The sequence below is a fragment of the Patagioenas fasciata genome, chromosome 23, assembly GCF_037038585.1.
Source record: "Patagioenas fasciata isolate bPatFas1 chromosome 23, bPatFas1.hap1, whole genome shotgun sequence".
NCBI classification, from domain to species: Eukaryota; Metazoa; Chordata; class Aves; order Columbiformes; family Columbidae; genus Patagioenas; species Patagioenas fasciata.
This window is the reverse complement of record NC_092542.1, coordinates 6435976-6454463: the sequence shown is the minus strand read 5'-3', so window position 1 is coordinate 6454463 and position 18488 is coordinate 6435976. Positions and strand designations below refer to the sequence as shown.

Below are 18488 nucleotides of genomic sequence, written 5' to 3'. Positions count from 1 at the left end.
GCGGCCCCGGCCGGTGTGGGTGTGGGCAGCGGGACCAGGGCAGCGACCGTCCCTGTACCGGGAACAGTGAGGCCGAACCGACGGTCCTGGGGTCAGTTTTGTGCCCCTCACAGCAAGAAAGGCCTTGAGGTGCTGAAGCGAGGGGAGAGAAGGGAACGGAGCTGGTGAGGGGCTGGAGCACAAGTGTGATGGGAGCGGCTGAGGGACCTGGGGGGTTCAGCTGGAGAACAGGAGCTGAGGGGAGACCTTCTGATCTCTGAACTGCCTGAAAGGAGCTTGGAGCCAGGGGGGTCGGGCTCTGCTCCCCAGGAACAAGCGCCAGGAGCAGAGGAAACGGCCTCAAGTTGCCCAGGGGAGGTTGAGGTTGGATGTGGGAACAATTTCTTCCCCAAAGGGCTGTGGGGCATTGGAACAGGCTGCCCAGGGCAGTGCTGGAGTCACCATCCCTGGAGGGCTGGACAGACGGACATGAGGTTCTCAGGACATGGGGCAGGGACAGGGTGGGGAATGGTTGGACTCTTGATCTTGAGGGGCTTTTCCAACCACAATAACTGCGATTGCCAGCAGCTGGTGGCCCAAGAGCACCTTGTCACTGGGCCCAGCCACCCCTGGCTCATCCCTGTGAAACCAGACACCCGGGCAGGTGTCAGGGCCGTGTCAGAGGGTTTGGGATGCTGGCAGCACCTCAGTTTTCCAGAGTGTCCCTTGTCCCTTACGGCAGCCCTGAGCTGCCCAGAAGCAAAGCCCTTCTGTCCAGGGCCCGGCTGTCCCCTCTGTCCCCTCTGTACCCCAGCGCACACTGGTGGGGACCCTCCCTCCCCCCCAAGGTGGTTCCGTGTCCCCGGGGCTGTTGTGGAGGGCTCGGCTGGGCTGTGCTGCAGTGGACTGTGCTGCTTTGAGTGAAAATGGGGTAATTTATTCATGCAGTTAAAAACCTTTCATTTTCATGCACTCTACTATTAGTATTATTTTGATATTTTATTAAGCCGTGTTTATCTCAATCCAAGAGTTTCTCCCCTTCCTTTCGATTCTCTGGGGGTGAGCAGGCGGCAGTCGTGGTTGTGATTGCTGGCCGGGGTTAAACCGCGACAAGGGCCCGGGGCTGGTTTCCAGCTGTTCTTCCCCCGTGGTTGGTGCAGACGGATCGCGGTGCAGAGGCCACATGTGAGATCTCCAGGACCTGGCTTCAGATTTTCATGGGCAAATGGCATCTGAGGAGAAGCTCCTGACGTGCATCAAAGCAACCATGAAACTGCTGGCAAGGGCCTTCACCAAAGGCTTTGTCTTCAAGATCTTGTGCGTCCTGGTGTGCCGAGGAAGGGCAGTGACATGAGGTTCTCTGAAGAGCTGCTCCGGGATCTGGACAAGACCAGGGCCCTGCTAACGCTTTTCTCTGTGTGATTTTGGCACAGCTTCAGTGTGCACTCCCACACGAAGAAGAAATTGTTGCTCCTGAGGGTGGTGAGAGCCTGGCCCAGGTTCCCAGTGAGGTGGTGGCTGAACCATCCCTGGAGACATCCCAGGCCAGGCTGGACGGGGCTCTGAGCAACCTGAGCTGGTGAAGATGTCCCTGTCATGGCAGGGGTGGCACTGGGGAGCTGGGAAGGTCCCTTGAACCCAAACTGTGCTGTGATTCTCTGATTCTTGTATCCCTGCTCTAACCATGATGAGGCTGACAGGTTCACATCTGCAGGCCTGGCTCTGGTGATCCTGTGGACTCTCTGGTCACAGCTCTTGTTGGACCCCAGCAAATGCCGCAGCACCCGGTGCTGTGAGCTGCACAGACCCCACAGCTGCTCCCAGAGCCCCGTCAAACGCCCCGTGGCAGCGGCTTTTCCTGCGCTGTAAAATCCCTGCGAGACCCAACCCGAGGTGCGGATCAGCTCAGAGCTGGGATCCTGCTCTGGCTGGTTCAGCCCAGGAAGCCGCTGGGTTTGGAAAGCGAGCGAGTGTCACAGCCCTTGGTGCCCCGGCCGTGTCCAGCCCAGGCAGAGCCCCCGGGGACCCCCGGCTTGGGGACATGAGGATGGTGATGGGAAAACACGGCAGGATCACAGGAGACAAATATCCATGTATCTCACATAGTATTAAATACTGTTCTTGAAAGAATGGTGCTGTGAGGCGGGGACTGGAGCTCCCAGCATCCCCGGTGTGAGGGGTCCCAGGGCCTGGGCAGCCCCCCCCAGAGCCGGGCCGGGCCCTGCGGCCCCACAGCCCTGAGCCCCCGGGGGAGCAGGGCAGCGGGGGCTCCAGGGGCTTTGCTGTCCCCAGCCACTGCCCCCGGCTCAGCCCAGCGCTGTGGGGCCCAGGAGGGGGCAGCCATGGGAAAGCACAGCAGGCGGGCACAGAAAAGGAACCTTCACAAGTTTAATGACCGCTTTCTAACAATTCTAGCAATTCCTCTTCCAAATCATTGAGGTCGGACGGTGTTGCCCTGGCCGGGGGATCCTGGACTTCATCTGCATTCAGGAGAGGAGCAGGAGATACCCCGGGGAGTGTCCCCAGCAGATCCAGCTCCATGTGCAGCGATGCCTGGGAGAGAAGCAAGAGCCCATGTCCGTCGGGTTCCCAGCAACAGCGCCTGCTCTGTGCTCTGCAGGACGAGCCGGTAAGGTCTGTGTCCTGGCTGCAGCTGCCCAGGGGTTGCACAGACAAGACTGGCGCTCTCTGCACCCCAGCAAAAGCCAAGGGCAGCCCCTGCCCCGCCAGAGCGCTGCAGAACCACGTCTGGAGCTGCTCACCTGAGCCTCACGGGCTCCCGCTCCATCCCCGGCGCTGGCCCAGAGTCTTTGCCTTGCGCCGGAAGAGTCTGCGCCGCGGCTCCTGCGGGCTCTGGGCAGCGGCTTCTGCCGGCGTCGCGCCAGCCTTGGCAGAAAGGCCGGGCTGTGCGGAGCGGCTCAGGTCCCACAGGCTCCGTGATCTCTGCACGCTGGGATCCAGGTCTCTCCTCCTCGGCTCCAGCTGCTCCTCCCTTGGCTGCTCACAGCGTTGTCCACAAGGCGCTGTTGGGCTGTGAGCCCCCCCAGGAGTGGCCAAGCCATGTGGCAGAAGAGCCACCAGCTCTTGCAGCCCCTGGATTGTGGCTTTGAGCTGCAGAGACAGTTGGGACTGCAGCTCCAGCGGTGCAGAGAGTTCACACACCTGGATGTGGGGAAAACAACATCTGTCTCAGGCAGAGGGGTCTAAAATCTCTGTGGAACCCCATCAGATGTTTGGATGGAGGTCTCAGCCGTGACAACAGCCGGAAAACAATTGTTAATGATGTTGAAGCTCAGAACGCCCTCAGACAAATCTCTGCTGGGCCTGTTCCCAGAAGATTTTCTTCTCTTCTGGTCACTGGAGGAGCAGAACAGCTCAGATCTATGAACACCTTCACAGGCTCTGTACCTCGGCCTTGACCTTGTCCGAGTCCTCTGGCACGTGGGGGTTCTCTTGCTTCAGCCCATCGTGCTGCTGTGTCCCAGCTGCCAGCGCCGGCTCTTCTGCCCGTCCCATTTCTCTCTGGGGAAACAAAGTCAAAGGAGTAGGAAGAAAAAGATGAGAAGGCAAAACGGGCATTTTTACTTTCAGTTACAGGTTAATCTACCAAAATCTGTTTTCTAAGGTCATTGCAGAGTGGAGAAATCTCGTCTACTCTGACCTCTGCTCAGCTGATGATCTCCAGCCATCCTTGGCCAGGGAAGACAACTAAGGCAATGCCATCTCGTTGTGCAGATCTGTTTCCAGCACGTTCTGCTCAGCAGATGCTGAGGCTGTGCCTTTGGGGCTTTCGCTCAGTTCTTCAAATCACGCCGAAATCGAATGGGATGCCAATGCAAGTGCTGTGGTTGGGCTGCAGCCCTTTCTCCAGAGATGGGAGGTGAGGGTCCCCGAGGCCAACTCTGCGTATCAACCTTTACGCTGTTCTTGCGCTACACAAACGAACACCGAGGCAAGCCCGAGCATTTCTGCTCACGTGTGTGTCTATGAGCGCGTGCCAAGGCTCGCCAGAACCTTCCGCAATTCCAACAACACCAGGACAAAGACCCAAGCCCAGTGACGGAGTCCCAGGCGCGGAGCTTCTCCCCGCTGGTGGTTGGAAGCGCCCGAGAGCCTCGGGAGCCGCTCTCCTCTGGGTGGTTCTGGGTCAGCGCTCCCCTCCCCTCCTGCTCTGCTCTGTGGGCCGGGCACGGGAAGGCGTCGCTCACCACGGGTTCCGGGGCGGCCTTGTTCTGCGCGTCCCCCAGCTGCTGGCGGAGCCAAAGGTTTTCACCCTGCAGCTGGGCCACTTGTGCCTGCAGCTCCTCTGCCCTCTGGATGGCATCTTTCCTCTCCTGATCCGCCTGCATATACAGAGTCTGGGACTGCTCGATCTGCTGCCGGGCCTGCCGTAATTCTTCTGTTGTTGTTTTCAGTGCCATTGTCTTTGTCCCAATGTCTTTTTTCAGCAGGGCCACTTCCATTTCCAGGCGAGCAGCTTTTCTTTCGGCTCTGTTTAAATCCTCTTCCAAGCGCCTGTTGGCTTCCAGCGCCTCAGCCGGGTTCATTTCTGTGATGAGCTGTTGCTCCAGGTCTCTGATAAACTGCTTCACTTGAGGACTTTCTGACGTGTGAGACCTCCCATGGGCCCGGCAGAAAGAGGATGAAGCCGAGCCCGCCGTCGGTTTTGGGGCTCTGGCATCTTGTGCCTGTTCAAAGGCAAAGGACACAAAGGGACAGAGCTCAGGAAACCAGCTCAAAAGAGGAGAGAGCGGCAGCGTTTCGTACTCGCAGAAGAGGAACAGTCGCCAACCTGACGTCAGGTTCTAAAAGAGATTTCTAGAGCTCTGGATTCGACGTTGCTCATGGAAAAGTCTGATTTGCATCAGCGTGCAATGCAGCCCGAGAACCAGGGCTGCCCACCACCACCTCTGGTTTTACTCACCTGTGGCCCAGCGCTGTTGCTCTGGTTGGCGGCTCCTGGCAGCCACAGCTCGTCCCGAACCCGCGGCTGTGACTCCCGGCCACGGCTGCTCCCGGGGGTCGGGCGCGCCCCCCGCGCCGTCCTGCGCCGCAGGAACCGCAAGAGCCTTTCCATGGCGCTGGGACGCTGCTCCACCAGCACCAACTGCAGCAGCACCAGCTGCACCAGATCCACCAGCAACCGCCGGCACCAGCAGCACCAGATCCACCAGCAACCACCGGCACCAGCAGCACCAGCAGCAGCTGTAGCAGCACCACTGGAAGGACCTGCAGCAGCAGCACCAGCTCCACCAGCTTCACCAGTACAACCAGCACCAGCTTCACCAGCAGCACGAGGTCCACCAGCAGCACAAGCTCCACCAGTAGCACCAGCAGCACCAGCAGCACCAGTGACACCAGCTGTACCAGTAGTACCAGTAGCACCAGCAACACTAGTAGCACCAGCTCCACCAGTAGCACCAGCAGCACAAGCTCCACCAGCAGCTTCAACAGCACCAGTAGCACCAGCTCTACCAGTAGTACCAGTAGCACCAGCTCCACCAATAGCACCAGCTCCACCAGTAGCATCAGCAGCACCACCAGCACCACCAGCACCACCAGCACCAGCTCCACCAGCGCTGTGTGTGAGGGGCCCGTCAGCACCCCCACTATAGTGACCACGTTTGCTGACGTCACAGGCGCCTCAGTGACGTCACAGGCGCTGGGCGGCAGGGGCCGGCTGGGGGGGTCCCCGTGCTCAGCACCTCCCTGCGCACACGGGCCAGACAGGGGGATGTGGGCTCCAGGTGTCGCTCACAGCCGCTGGTCACGGCTCTTGTTGGACCCCCAGCAAATGCCGCAGCACCCGGTGCTGTGAGCTGCACAGACCCCACAGCTGCTCCCAGAGCCCCGTCAAACGCCCCGTGGCAGCGGCTTTTCCTGCGCTGTAAAATCCCAGCGAGACCCAACCCGAGGTGCGGATCAGCTCAGAGCTGGGATCCTGCTCTGGCTGGTTCAGCCCAGGAAGCCGCTGGGTTTGGAAAGCGAGCGAGTGTCACAGCCCTTGGTGCCCCGGCCGTGTCCAGCCCAGGCAGAGCCCCCGGGGACCCCCGGCTTGGGGACAGGGCCTGGGGCTGCACCAGCATGGGGACATCAGGCTGTGGGCAGAGGGGACAGGGGCCGGGCAGGGCCGGCTCTGGCCAAGGCGGCTCCTGGCAGCAGCACGGCCGGGGCTGGACACCCCCTGCCCTGGTTGTGCCCCCAGGGGGTCTGTGGGGTGTCCCCGCACCCCTCAAGGTGCCTTTGGGGTGACGACCCCTCTCGCTGTGCCTGTCAGTGCCGTTTGGCCATTTTGCTGTGGATGCTGGTGACACTTTTGCAGCATCCTTGCCGCTTCCATTTGTCTTTTTGGGGCATCCTGAACCCCTTGGTTTTCTTCTGGGGGTCCCAATTACTTTGTGCTGCTTTCAGGGTGCCCTGGACTCTTCCATGTACCTTTAGGGGCAACCTGGTGTCTTTGGGACAGCCCGGACCCCTCCGTTTTCCGTCTCATGCACCCAGAGCCGCTGGGTGCGTCTTTCTCTTACTCCTAATTCAATTTCCCTTGTTCTCTCCCTCTCCCTTCATCTCCCTCCTGGTCCCTTTCCCATCCAGCTCTCACAGCCCCTCCTTACTCCCATCTTCCTTCTCCGCACCTTCTCATCCTTCTCAGCGCTCAGGTGCCCCCGTTCCCCTCCCAGGCTCGCACAGAAGGGGTAAGATGGTGCACAAAGGGGATAAACCAGCGTCTGAGCCCAGATCAAGGGGAACGGAGAAAAGCCAGCAGGTGGCAGAAGGGAAGTTCTCTGAGTTTTATTTACAAAACTTGTAGGGTCAGACTGGACAAGGAATTAGGGTTGGGGGGAAATCCGCTTCACCCCACCCCTCTGCCGCTTCATGGAGTTGATCTCCAAACTGTGGCCTGGGGGGGTCTGGGAGCACACACAGTTCATGGAGTCACCGAATGTCCTGAGCTGGAAGGGACCCACCTGGATCATTGCGTCCAACTCCTGGACAAGCCCAAAATCCACACCGTGTGTCTGAGGACCTTGTTCAGTCTCTTCTTGAACGCTGTCAGGCGTGGGGCCGTGACACCTTCCTGGGGAGCCCGTTCCAGACTCCACCTGCAGTTGGGTGAGCTGAAAACAAGCTGATGAATGCATCACCGAAATCACCAGATCGGTCCGTTTGGCAATTCTGCCCCTGCAGCCCTCGCTACCGTAGACCACCAGGAGCCCCAAACCTTGCGGTCCAGCTGATGTTTTACCAATATCTGGGTTCAGAAGTTCTCGGAGCTGATGCTGGGACTCTCCTCCTGCAGCGGGGAGGCTGCGGTGTCTCCGGGCGAAGCTACATTCAAATACCCGATCTCGGAAGGCTGAGAAGGGGATAAGCAAACGCAGGAGTCCTGGCTTTCAGCTTCTCCATCGGGCTTCGCGTCTGCCGCGGCCTTCAGGGCGCCGAGGGCGTCTGGCGGCTCTCGCCACGGGCAGCTGGAAACAAATTTCCTCCCTTGGGTCATTGTGCATTGTCTACGTGACCCTGCGCAGCCCAACGCTCCTGCCAGCGGCTCCGCGAGGCCAATTAACTAATTAACACTTAAAGAACTAACACTTGACACTTCAAGAACTAACCCTACCCCACATCACTAAAGACACTTAGAAAGCTTCAACCCACATCACTATTGCCTGGCCTTGCTTAGCTCTGTGTAACTTATTGTACGAGAAACAGGAGTTCACTGACGCCTTGCACAGATAATAATCCTTGGTGCATCCTTGGGTGAAGTAGAGAACAGAAGCTTGGCACAGGACAGGAGATTCGCCAGTTTAACCAGCCCAGCAGGCTGAGACCCAACCAACTCGTCACACTGGACCATGGTGACCGTGCACAGAGAAGAGGACCCGGGGTCACGATCACTGCGCAGCTGCAACCAGGAGGAGCTGGAGGTGCAGACGATGGAAATGGTCTCCTGAACTCATCGTAATAAGAACCGACCTCTCCGGGACAGGTTATGAATATGTATAGGTGTTCCTAAAGCTTTCATGAATATGTAACACTGTACTGTATTTAACCAAGTTCACAACTACTGTAAAATATGCACATTTTGGGTGAAGTTTTTTTCCCTGTGTCTGACGTTGTAACTGCACACCTTCCATAACTGCACACCTTCCGTACCTGCACACCTTCCGTACCTGCACACCTTCCGTACCTGCACACCTTCCCTAACTGCACACCTTCCGTACCTGCACACCTTCCGTACCTGCACACCTTCCCTAACTGCACACCTTCCCTAACTGCACACCTTCCGTACCTGCACACCTTCCCTAACTGCACACCTTCCCTAACTGCACACCTTCCCTAACTGCACACCTTCCTCACAACCTCTAAGCCTGTAAGGTCATTTCCGCGCCTCAGGGCGATGCTCAGCGCTTTGCTCCCGCACTAACGCTCCCAATACTTTTCCTCTAGCTGAGTCGCTGACACCCCCGTCTGCCCCAGAACCTCCTCCAGAACCCCTGGGCACTGAGCTGCTTTAAACCCCTGACATAGTTTGACAATGTTGCTTCTCCATCCTATTATTTTCAGAGCCTTTTTCATACCAGTTTCCCTATGATTTGACCCAAACAGGCGAGGTGAGCTGCACAGCACCCAGAGGCTGTAAGCAAACCTGCCGTGCTGGGTCTCCAGCAATCAGCGTCCCTCTGCCTTCCCCTTGCCCGTTCTGGCACCGTTGTCCTATCATTTGACCACCCAAAAATGTCAAAAGAAGACCCTTGGAGGTGAAGGCTCAGGGTGCAGCAGCCAAAAGGCTCAACTTGTCCCTCGGCACACGCAGAGGCGTTTCCCGCCTCCTCCTTTTACCCCACGGTACCTGGCTCGGGGAGATGGCAACACCTTGCTCTGCCGTTGGCGTTCGGAGGAGTCAGCGCTCTTGGGGTCCTGGGAGGAGGAAAAGAGACCATCAGGGGACATTGTGCGTGTCAGAGCCCAAATCCAACACACAGCCTTGGCTTTCACAGAGCCCCAGCCCCACCAGTTCTCCCCAAGAACTCCAGCCCCACAGGGGTGATCGGCATCGATTCGTCCTTTGGGTCTGAATTTCAGCTCCCAAATAGAAGACCTACCTGGCCCAGGTGAAACAAAGAGAAAGAAAGAAAATAAAGCAGGACGCACAAAGAGGCCTCAAACAGCACTTGCACCCCGACCAGCTCATTTCCAACTGTGGCTGGTTGCCTCCACATTTCAAAATGTACCAATAAACTGCCAAATGCACCTGTTTTCTGTGGAGAGCTGTGGAAACACAACCTTGGTCTTTTCCTGCACTTTTCTCCACAAAGTTCTTCGTTAACTGGGTCGATCCACAGCTGAGGTTTTAGGTAAGGCCTATCTTCATTTAGTTCAATTTAGTCGATATTATCGGTCAGCTTGATCTGAGTTGTTTCCATTTACATCAGTAACATTCCCAACCACACCACTCTGGGTTATTTCTCCTAAGTTTCAAGCTAATTTTGAAACTAAAGACTTTTAACCACTCTAAATATGCAAAGGAGTGAAAGCGATATTTCTGTCCTTGTGAAAAAGGAGAGAATCATGGAATGGTTTGTGTTGCAGGGCCCTCCCCAGCTCCCCAGTGCCCCCCCTGCCATGACAGGGACATCTTCACCAGCTCAGGTTGCTCAGAGCCCCGTCCAGCCTGGCCTGGGATGTCTCCAGGGATGGTTCATCCACCACCTCTCTGCCCAACCTGGGCCAGGCTCTCACCACCCTCATGTCTGCCCTCCTTTAATTTTAAACCATCACCCCTTTTCTTGTGCTAACAAAGGTTCTCATGGCACAGCAGCTCAGGGATGGAGTGGTATGACAAGCGTATCGAGCTTCCAGCTCCCCGCAAAGTCCCTCCTCACCACAAAACCATCCCAATGTGTTTGGAGCCCCTTCCTTCCCAACCGAAGGGTCGATTCAGCTCCTCTCCAGCACCCTCAGCTGCAGCTCCAAACACCCACCCTCGTTCAAGGAGCATCTGGGCGACGCTCTCGGTCACGCAGCTCAGGGTGAGGAGTCCTGTGAGGAGCAGGACTCGATGGTCATCACGGGTCCCTTAGACCGTGACCCGTTGTCAGACCCACGGGCAGAACAGCAGCTCCTGCCCATCTGCCGAGCCCGAGCCCCCCCCGTCTCACCTGGGCGGTGGGAGCCCGGCTGCTCCTCGGCGCGCGCTGCCCGTGGCCGCAGAGCTGGACTTTGCCCTCGTGCGGCCGCACGTTCTCCTCGTCCAGGAGCTTCACTCTGAGCACGTCACACACACAAGGCGCAAGTTATTTTCCTTCGGGCCACGGTGCGTTTTGCGAGGGGAGCGGTAGTGCCCACCTGCTCTGCGGGGCGGCCATCGCAGCCCGGCTGCTCCAAGGGGTCTCCTCTCGGGCACCGATCTTCTGGAGGAGCCGCCTCCTTTCCTGCAGTAACCTCTCGTTCTCAGCCGTCATCTGCGCAACCAGCGCCTTCCCCTGCGCAGGTGGCAGAGGGAAACAACACCCAGCGGTTACGCCTCACTCCTCTCCGTCCTCTCTAAACCTCGCAGCGCTCTACCAAAGGGGCCACCACCAAGCGTGTTAACCCCTAGAACTGATACACTGCGTGAGGTGACGTACCCCAAAAAAGAGGCTTTTGAGGCACTGCCCAGCACTAGGAGTTCGGAAGGAACAGCAGCTGGAGCTCAGGGAGTTTCTGAATGGGATCTGAGGGCTGTGCTGGGCACAGTGAGGCCAAACCACAAACCCTGGGGGCAGTTTTGGGCCCCTCCGCTCAGGGCTCAAAATGGCGGCACTGAGATCACCTCAGGGCTCAAAATGGTGGCCAGAGGGGTGGAGGGATCACCTCACACCAAGAAAGGCCTTGAGGTGCTGGAGCGAGTGGAGAGAAGGGAACGGAGCTGGTGAGGGGCTGGAGCACAAGTGTGATGGGAGCGGCTGAGGGACCTGGGGGGTTCAGCTGGAGAACAGGAGCTGAGGGGAGACCTTCTGATCTCTGAACTGCCTGAAAGGAGCTTGGAGCCAGGGGGGTCGGGCTCTGCTCCCCAGGAACAAGCGCCAGGAGCAGAGGAAACGGCCTCAAGTTGCTGTAGCTGCTCCCCACCTTCCCTGGCAGAGGCCCTTGGTGTGTTCTCTCACCTTTTCCACTTGCAGCTTTGACTCGCTGAGCTCGTTTTCAAGCTGCTTAATTCTGCTGTCCCTTTGCTTCACCTCGTGGATAAAGGTCTCCTTGGCTCGGCGGATCTTGTCTTTGTGGCGGAGCTGCATTTCGTTGTATTTCCTGAGGAGGCAGAGAGGCAAACATCAGGCTGGGAAACGCCGTTGTGTTCTGGGCCAAGAGCAAGGCAGGAGACGTCCTGTATTTATTTGGGATCTTCGAAGACTGAACTGAGAACCTCAGCCGTCCCCCAGCTCCTTCTGGCTGCACAGTGAGGGCAGAACGAACACACCGACGTTCCCGGCTGTGTCTTCCCACCGATCTTTGGGGTTTAATCTTGTTGCAAAGCTGCTGTTGTTAGGTGTCAACCAAATGGAAATGGATTGAGGGCAACGGATCCAAAGCTATTCCTAAAACTGACTCCCGGCTTTACAAATCCTTGTGCTCAGCTCTTTATACCAAACTGAGTTATCAAGTTATCAAAACTGGAAGTAACAGGGAATAGGTGTGAGCAAGTGGTTTATTGGGGTGGGGATGCAGGTGGTTAACAAGAAGCATTTTGGTATGAGGAGATAAAAGGCAGTAAAAGATTAACCCTTAAAAACAAGGGGCGGGCAAGCAGGCGGCAGAAAGGGCTCATTCAGAGCTGTGACAAAGGGGTTAAATATTTGTTACTGCTGAGACTTCTGATCGTTGCTCTTCCCCCCAAACTTGTTCTGGTTTATTTTTATGTAGTTGGGATAGAAAGGAGAAGGATGTCAAACCCAGAGGAATCTCTACCGTACACCTGCCCAGGTGTCCTGGTTTTGTTAAAAACAAGTTTCTCTTTTAGTGAATTTGCCTGTCAGCTAAAGCCTTCATGTCAGCTGCATTTTCCTGGAGAACCCAACACATGTTTTGGTTAAACCCAGCAATGGAATGGAAACTTATTGATAAGCACGGATGGACATCTCGCGAGAGGGGCAACGAGAAACTGGTGACCGAGAGACTGACCAACGGTGAATAACATTCCGTTCACGTGAATACTTCATATAAAAGCGGGAGATCACGAGGATCTCGTCCCTTTTTTTTCCCTTTTTCCCTTTTCCTTCCCTTCTGCTCATGGCCGACATTAGGAGAGGACCTTGCTGGTCGTCCCTGCGAACTGAGGCCTAGTGAGAGACTGAATCCAGCTCCGGTTGGCTGCAGAGTCCAGTCCAGGACTTTGGGTGCTGGCTCTGCAGTTGCTGAGACTTACAAGATTGGTTTTGTATATTTTGTATTATTTTCTCTATTCTTATCAGTAGCGTTAGTAAAACATCTTTAACTTTTCCAACTCTCTTCTCTCTGTCCTTCTTTCCCTCCCGATCGCCTGTGCTGAGTGGGAAGGGGGGAGAGGGAGGGGCAAAAGGGGGAAGTTGGGGGGAGGAGGAGGTTGACAACACATCTGCCAGGGTTTGATTGTCACCCCGCAATCTTAACCCTCGACACCAGGTTTGCCCAGCACTCATGTCAAAAAGGCGGTTTGTGCTGCACATGAGACCAAAAGTGCTCTGGGGGGGAACCGGCGGCTCCATGGAGCATCTGGAGCGCTGGGCCCGCAGCAGCACGGGGCTGAGGTGCATCTGTCCGTGCTAAAGCCTCAAACAGGAGGGACAAGAAAGGCCATGGAACAGCCACATCCAGTGTCACTGCCAGGCACATAAAGAGCATTCCTGGGTTGATTTTTGGGGGTCTACACCTCCCATGCCTGCTGCTGCGGTCGTTACCTGATGTACAGATCCTTCTGGTTCAGCAGACGGACGCCTTCCTCGTAAAGGGCTTTGTTTTCCTCCTTCAGCAGCGAAAGTTGCTCTGAAAGCTTCTGGTTCTCCTTCTGACACTGGAGGTGCTGGAAAACATCTCTATGTTATTTGTGTGCGTGTCCTCAGCTGTCGGGGTCCCTGCGCCTCCTTCCGCTCTGCTCTGTCAGCAATCCCAGTGGTTCCCACTACAGATAACACCCCTCTGCCCCCCAAGGCCACCCCCTCCTGCCCTTACAGAAGGGGAAATGTGGATTTCTGTGCTGCTGGTGGCTCCAAGCAGGCAGACAGAGGTAACGCATCCTCCCAGACCACGGCCTCTGCCAAGGTTTTCCTGCAAAAAGCTCCATGTTGGGCAAGAAGAGCAAGGGAGAGGGAAAGAATCCATCAAGGTCCTTCTGTGCCCTCAGAGCCGCATCCCCAGGAATCCTACGCAAGACATGATGGTGCTTTGCTTCCAGCTCCTGTTTAGATCAGTAAGATCTGCAAGGGCTCAGCACCTGCCTGGATGTGACCCTGTAGGTCAAGAGGAAACGGCCTCAAGTTGCCCAGGGGAGGTTGAGGTTGGATCTGGGAACAATTTCTTCCCCAAAGGGCTGTGGGGCATTGGAACAGGCTGCCCAGGGCAGTGCTGGAGTCACCATCCCTGGAGGGCTGGACAGACGGACATGAGGTTCTCAGGACACGGGGCAGGGACAGGGGTGGGTTATGGTTGGACTTGGTGATCTTGAGGGGCCTTTCCAACCAAAATGATTCAGTGATTCCATGATTTCAGCAGTTCCCAAGTACAGATTTCACACTGGGATGGTCCCGTTTCCCCCTGGAGCTCAGTGTTCTGCTCTGGAGCCACCAGCACAGCGTCCCGTGGGTGACGAGGACCCTGCAGCTCACATACCTCGCTCGGGGCAGGTTTCCTCTCATCTTCCAGGACGCGCAGAGTCTTGGCCTGCAGCTCCACGTGCATCTTGGCCAGCGACGCCTCCGTCTCCTGCGAATGCCGGAGCTGCTGCTGCAGCTCCTCCACCTGCTGCTCCAGGAGCTTCCTAAAAGCAGGTTGGTGGGACAGGGAGACACGGGGATGGACGTCAGCCTGTTCTGTGCCACTGTGACTGCATGTGATTTAAAACACTGTGCTGCACCTGCCCTGGGCAATGCTGAGGGTAGAAAGAAATCACTATGTCCTGGTTGTCCCCATGTCCGGTGGCACATGAAAGGACACAGGGTGTATCTGGGATCATCCATCCCAGCTTGTGGCATCCAGAGGGTAAAGCAAATCACGGGGCTGGCAGGAGGGACCTGTTGTGATAGGACAAGGGGTGATGGTTTTAAACTAACGGAGGGAGATTCAGGCTGGACATGGGGAAGAAATTGTTGGCCCTGAGGGTGGTGAGAGCCTGGCCCAGGTTGGCCAGAGAGGCGGTGGCTGAACCATCCCTGGAGACATCCCAGGCCAGGCTGGACGGGGCTCTGAGCAACCTGAGCTGGTGAAGATGTCCCTGTCATGGCAGGGGGGGCACTGGGGAGCTGGGAAGGGCCCTTCAACCCAAACCATCCTGTGATTCTATGCAGCACAGGCCTTACCCAGCTCCAGGTACCTTTTCAGCTGCTCCTCGTGAAGTTCTTGCTGCACACGAGCTTCATTTTCTCGGGCCTCCTTCAATTCCTCCTCCAGGAGCTTCTTGTCTGCAACACGGGCCTCTGCCAGCAGGAGCTGCTGCTGGGAATCTTTTAGCTTTTGCTGGAGTTTTGAAATCTCGGATTAAAACAGGACACGGATTAAACTTTCTGAGTTTATAGGCCAGTATCTGAATCCAAGGGACTCCAGTCCCCTTGATCCCTCAGTACCTGAGTGGTGGGAATGAAAGTTCTGCTTCCCTCTACTCAAAAGTGCTTCTGCACATCTTGGTGTCAATGAAAAGTAAAACCTTTCCAACAGCTGCCAGATACTGTTGTCAGCAATTAGCAACAATTTTCTGCACCTAATGTGATCCTGCATGCTACAGAACCAAATGCAACGATGCGTGCAGAAGCGATGCCACAGAAAACAGCAGCGTTTGCAATTGACTGCAAACAGCAGCGAATCTCCTGGGTGACGCCGGGACCTGGGCTCCCTGCGCCTGCCAGTGCTGCCACCAGGGTGTTCAGACACAACGAGCTTTAGAGACAGGAGCGGAACCATCCGATTGGGCTTCTCCTGTCTCCATTACGCTCTCACTAACAACAGACATTTCCTAAAATATTTAGCCAAGTTACCTCTAGCAAAACAGACTTCAGGGAACCGGTTCATGAGTTGCTGGTGCATCTTTTGTGCAACTACAGTTGCACAAACCCACTAAAAATGTATCTCCGGGGACCTTAGCTCACACTGCCGAGTTACCTTTTTCTGTGCTTCGCCTACTTTGGATTTCTCCTGTGCAAGTTTCTCTTGCAGGCTGCTCTGCAGTTTATTGGCCTGGGAGCACCTCAGCAGCTCTTGCTCGAGTTCTTTGACCTTCTGCTGGCTTTTTTCCCACTGGGCTGAGAGCGAGGAGCACGTCTCCTTTGTGTCCGAGAGCTTGGCGCGGGCTTGCTTCAGCTCAGCCTTGACCTGAGTTTCAAAAGAAGAAATGCAAGTTGGTGCTTCAATATCTGTGATCTGAAATGTCTTGATTAGGAAAGGGGCAACGGGATCACTGGGCAGTGAATAAGAGGAATACAGGGAGTGAGTACGGCAGGTTTTATTTGGAGGCAGCGCACGGTGAAGTATTGCACAAAGGTCAATGAGGTCCAGTCCGTTCAAATCAGCACCTCACACCTCCCGCAGCTTGTGGAACGACGTGACGCTCTCCCTGCTCTGTCCCTACCTTGCTGCATTCCTGCTGGAGCAAGAAGTTCTGCTTTTGTAAGTCGACGTTCTTCTCCCGTTCGTATCTCAGCTCCCTCTCGGCCGAGCTGCACAAGTTCTGAACGCGCCGCAAGTCCTGGCGCAGCTGCTGCATTTTGTCCTCCTGCTGCTGGAGCCTCTGGTCGGACGGACTCTGCGGGGACAGCAAAACGGCCCAGGTTACACGGAAATTAACTGCAAGGAAAGGCAAAGATCGGTAATTAAGAAAGGCAGAGGTTGGCCAGTAGGATTTAATGGCATTTAAGCAGGAAATGGATAAAAGCAGGCAGCTTTTCGTCTGCCCCCACACCACGTCCTGCTCCCTGCCCTGTCCATCCCCCCAGAGAAGCCGACACAGCTCTTGAGGCTGAGGAGGAAGATGCAACAACCTGGATGAGGGAACAAACCCCTGTTAAAACTGACCTGTCCAACCAAAGCAAAACCACCCCTGTGCCACCGTCTCGCTGAGGCACCCAAGGGTGGCACCTCCAGCCCGGCGGTGGCGGGACGGGGCGAGTCCTGGACACGGCACAGAACGGATGCGCTGGCACAGCCCAACAGCAGCCTGGGCACCAGGAGCCGGTCACCAACAGCCTGTGGTGGCTTCCAGGCAATAACTGAGCTCCGCGTTATCTCCATCTGAACGTTTGACTGAGGTTCACAGAGACTTTTGACCCCTCTGCCCAAGGCGGGTTTTCTCCCTGCATCCAGGTGTGTGAAGCCTCCACGCAGGTGCCCATGAAGTCCCAAAAATCTCTGCAGCTCAAAGCTTCTCATGTTTGACGGATCAAAATGCTTCTTCCCAGCATCACCACTGCATTGCCGCCTCAGCCTCCGTCCTCGGGAGCAGGTGAAATGCGCTGAAGATCGAGCTTCCCTTCCCAGATCAATCCCCAGCTAAACTCCCAAGCTGGGATCCAGCGCTGTGGGATCTGGCAATGGCATTTGTCCTCCAGTTCAGTTCAGGTTTGCGTTTTGTCCTTGAGATCAGTTCAGTTTTGTGGGTTTTTCCCCCACCTGCTTCTATCAGGATCCTTTTCATCGTCCCCTCTACAACCCGTACCTTGCTGACAGACGTTTGTATCTGCTCTAACTGCACAGATTTGCCTCCTCTTGCTACCAGCACGACTCTGATCCTCTCCACCCCATCTCCTCTCTTCTCTTCCAAATTCTTGTATATTATCTTTGATTCTCCTCAGACTCCCTATCCCAGGTACATCCATCATTTTATCCCCCTCTGGCACTTGTAGCCGCTCTTCCCTTTCTTTTATATCACATGGTAACAAAGGTGAGCAAATTGCATTTCAAAGACAAAAACCCGGTGACAAACAGGACTTCTCGTTCAGTTCATCCAAGTTCCCACTACGTCCAAAAACACAAGGGAAGGAAACGGCCTCAAGTTGCCCAGGGAAGGCTGAGGTTGGATCTGGGAACAATTTCTTCCCCAAAGGGCTGTGGGGCATTGGAACAGGCTGCCCAGGGCAGTGCTGGAGTCACCACCCCTGGAGGGTTGGACAGACGGACATGAGGTTCTCAGGACACGGGGCAGGGACAGAGCTGGGTTATGGTTGGACTCCATGATCTTGAGGGGCTTTTCCAACCAAAATGATTCTATGAAATGATGACATTCACACTTTCCAAACATGTCCCTCAAGGAAATCAGTCAGCCTCATCTCCCCACTGCGGTCCTGGTTTCCAGGCTGCTTTAATTAGGTTTCACCATTAAATCAGTGAAAAAAAAGCACAGTGCCGATGGCAAAGCTGCCCGTACCTGTTCAACGCTCCCATCTAAACTGCCCGCAGAGCTCTGCGACACGAGAAACCTGGTCTCTCTCTGCACCGTGCCTTGATCCATCCTCCAGGTCTCCTCTCTGTCACCTGGCTCCCGGGTAGTCAGGAGATCGTGTTTTAGCCGGGCGATCTCCTCCAGTAACAACCGTTTCTCTTCGTTGCTCTCCTTTAGCTGCTTTTCTAGCTCCTCCCTCTTCTTGTTGCTTTCCAGTAATTCAGAACTTGAAGGAGAAATAGTAAAGGAGAGAGATAACGACACATATCCAAGGGAAAGCACCAAAGTCCAGCGAAATGCTCAAGGCAAGTTGCTCCAAAGGGGATTTAATCCCGGGTCTAGCAGTTCTGGGCAAGGGTTGTTCTCTCCTGGACACTGACCCATGAAAACCCACGTGTCCAAAGGGCCAGCTTGTGCTTATTCATGAGTAGGTGAAGCTCTGCTGAAAGAAATGCTTACATGGGGCCCAGGAGTTGCTCTACACCCAAAAGCATTCACTGTATATAAGTACAGGCTCAGGTCTGACTTATCTAAACCCAAACTATATGTCTCTATAAGCTAACCTACCTGTCTTACCCTGGTTTGGCTTTATTCATAGCCAGGTAACTGAGCTGACTGCAACTCGACTGGATTTAATCCAGGCTTTTCCTTACTGAGAGCCTGAGCACGGATGCTCCAGCTCCAGATGTGAATTGATCTACTGGAAAAGGAGAGTTGGGGGTCCCACAAGAGCTTTATTTACACCCCGACCCCGCTGACACCCGACAACCGAGACCCTCGCAGGACGTGTGTCAGCAGCAGCCGCTCCCAGGGAGCCCGAGCCCACCGCAGGAGATTTTTGGGACCGTTTTAGTCCAAAAGCTCGGAGCGAAGCAGCCTCCCCTCCAAGGACAGATCTCGGCTGTGCCCTTCA

At 55.8% G+C, this 18488-nt stretch overlaps 1 protein-coding gene and 1 long non-coding RNA gene across 4 annotated transcripts in view; both read right to left on the bottom strand.

The window, feature by feature from the left end:
• Positions 1-2353: 2353 nt before the first annotated feature.
• LOC139825487 (uncharacterized) lies at positions 2354-4351 on the bottom strand. Its single transcript, XR_011735548.1, has 2 exons — positions 2742-4351; positions 2354-2532 (listed from the first exon to the last, which is right to left on the bottom strand). It is a non-coding gene; the product is annotated as an uncharacterized lncRNA (long non-coding RNA).
• Positions 4352-6756: 2405 nt separating this feature from the next.
• The window catches only part of CCDC30 (coiled-coil domain containing 30), a 39441-nt gene continuing 27709 nt past the window's right edge, over positions 6757-18488 (bottom strand). Inside the window, exons 15-26 of one of the 3 annotated variants that reach the window (XM_071798249.1) lie at positions 17561-17801; positions 15770-15943; positions 15304-15513; positions 14522-14679; positions 13822-13969; positions 12894-13015; positions 11127-11268; positions 10327-10463; positions 10140-10245; positions 8831-8898; positions 7226-7451; positions 6757-7108 (exon numbers count right to left, since the gene is read on the bottom strand). In XM_071798249.1, coding sequence (XP_071654350.1) covers positions 7238-7451; positions 8831-8898; positions 10140-10245; positions 10327-10463; positions 11127-11268; positions 12894-13015; positions 13822-13969; positions 14522-14679; positions 15304-15513; positions 15770-15943; positions 17561-17801 — 1720 coding nt within the window. In that variant the 3' untranslated portion in view covers positions 6757-7108; positions 7226-7237. Of the gene's footprint in view, positions 7452-8830; positions 8899-10139; positions 10246-10326; positions 10464-11126; positions 11269-12893; positions 13016-13821; positions 13970-14521; positions 14680-15303; positions 15514-15769; positions 15944-17560; positions 17802-18488 lie in introns of all 3 variants that reach the window. The other 2 variants (XM_065855071.2, XM_071798250.1) reach the window with 2 other exon arrangements.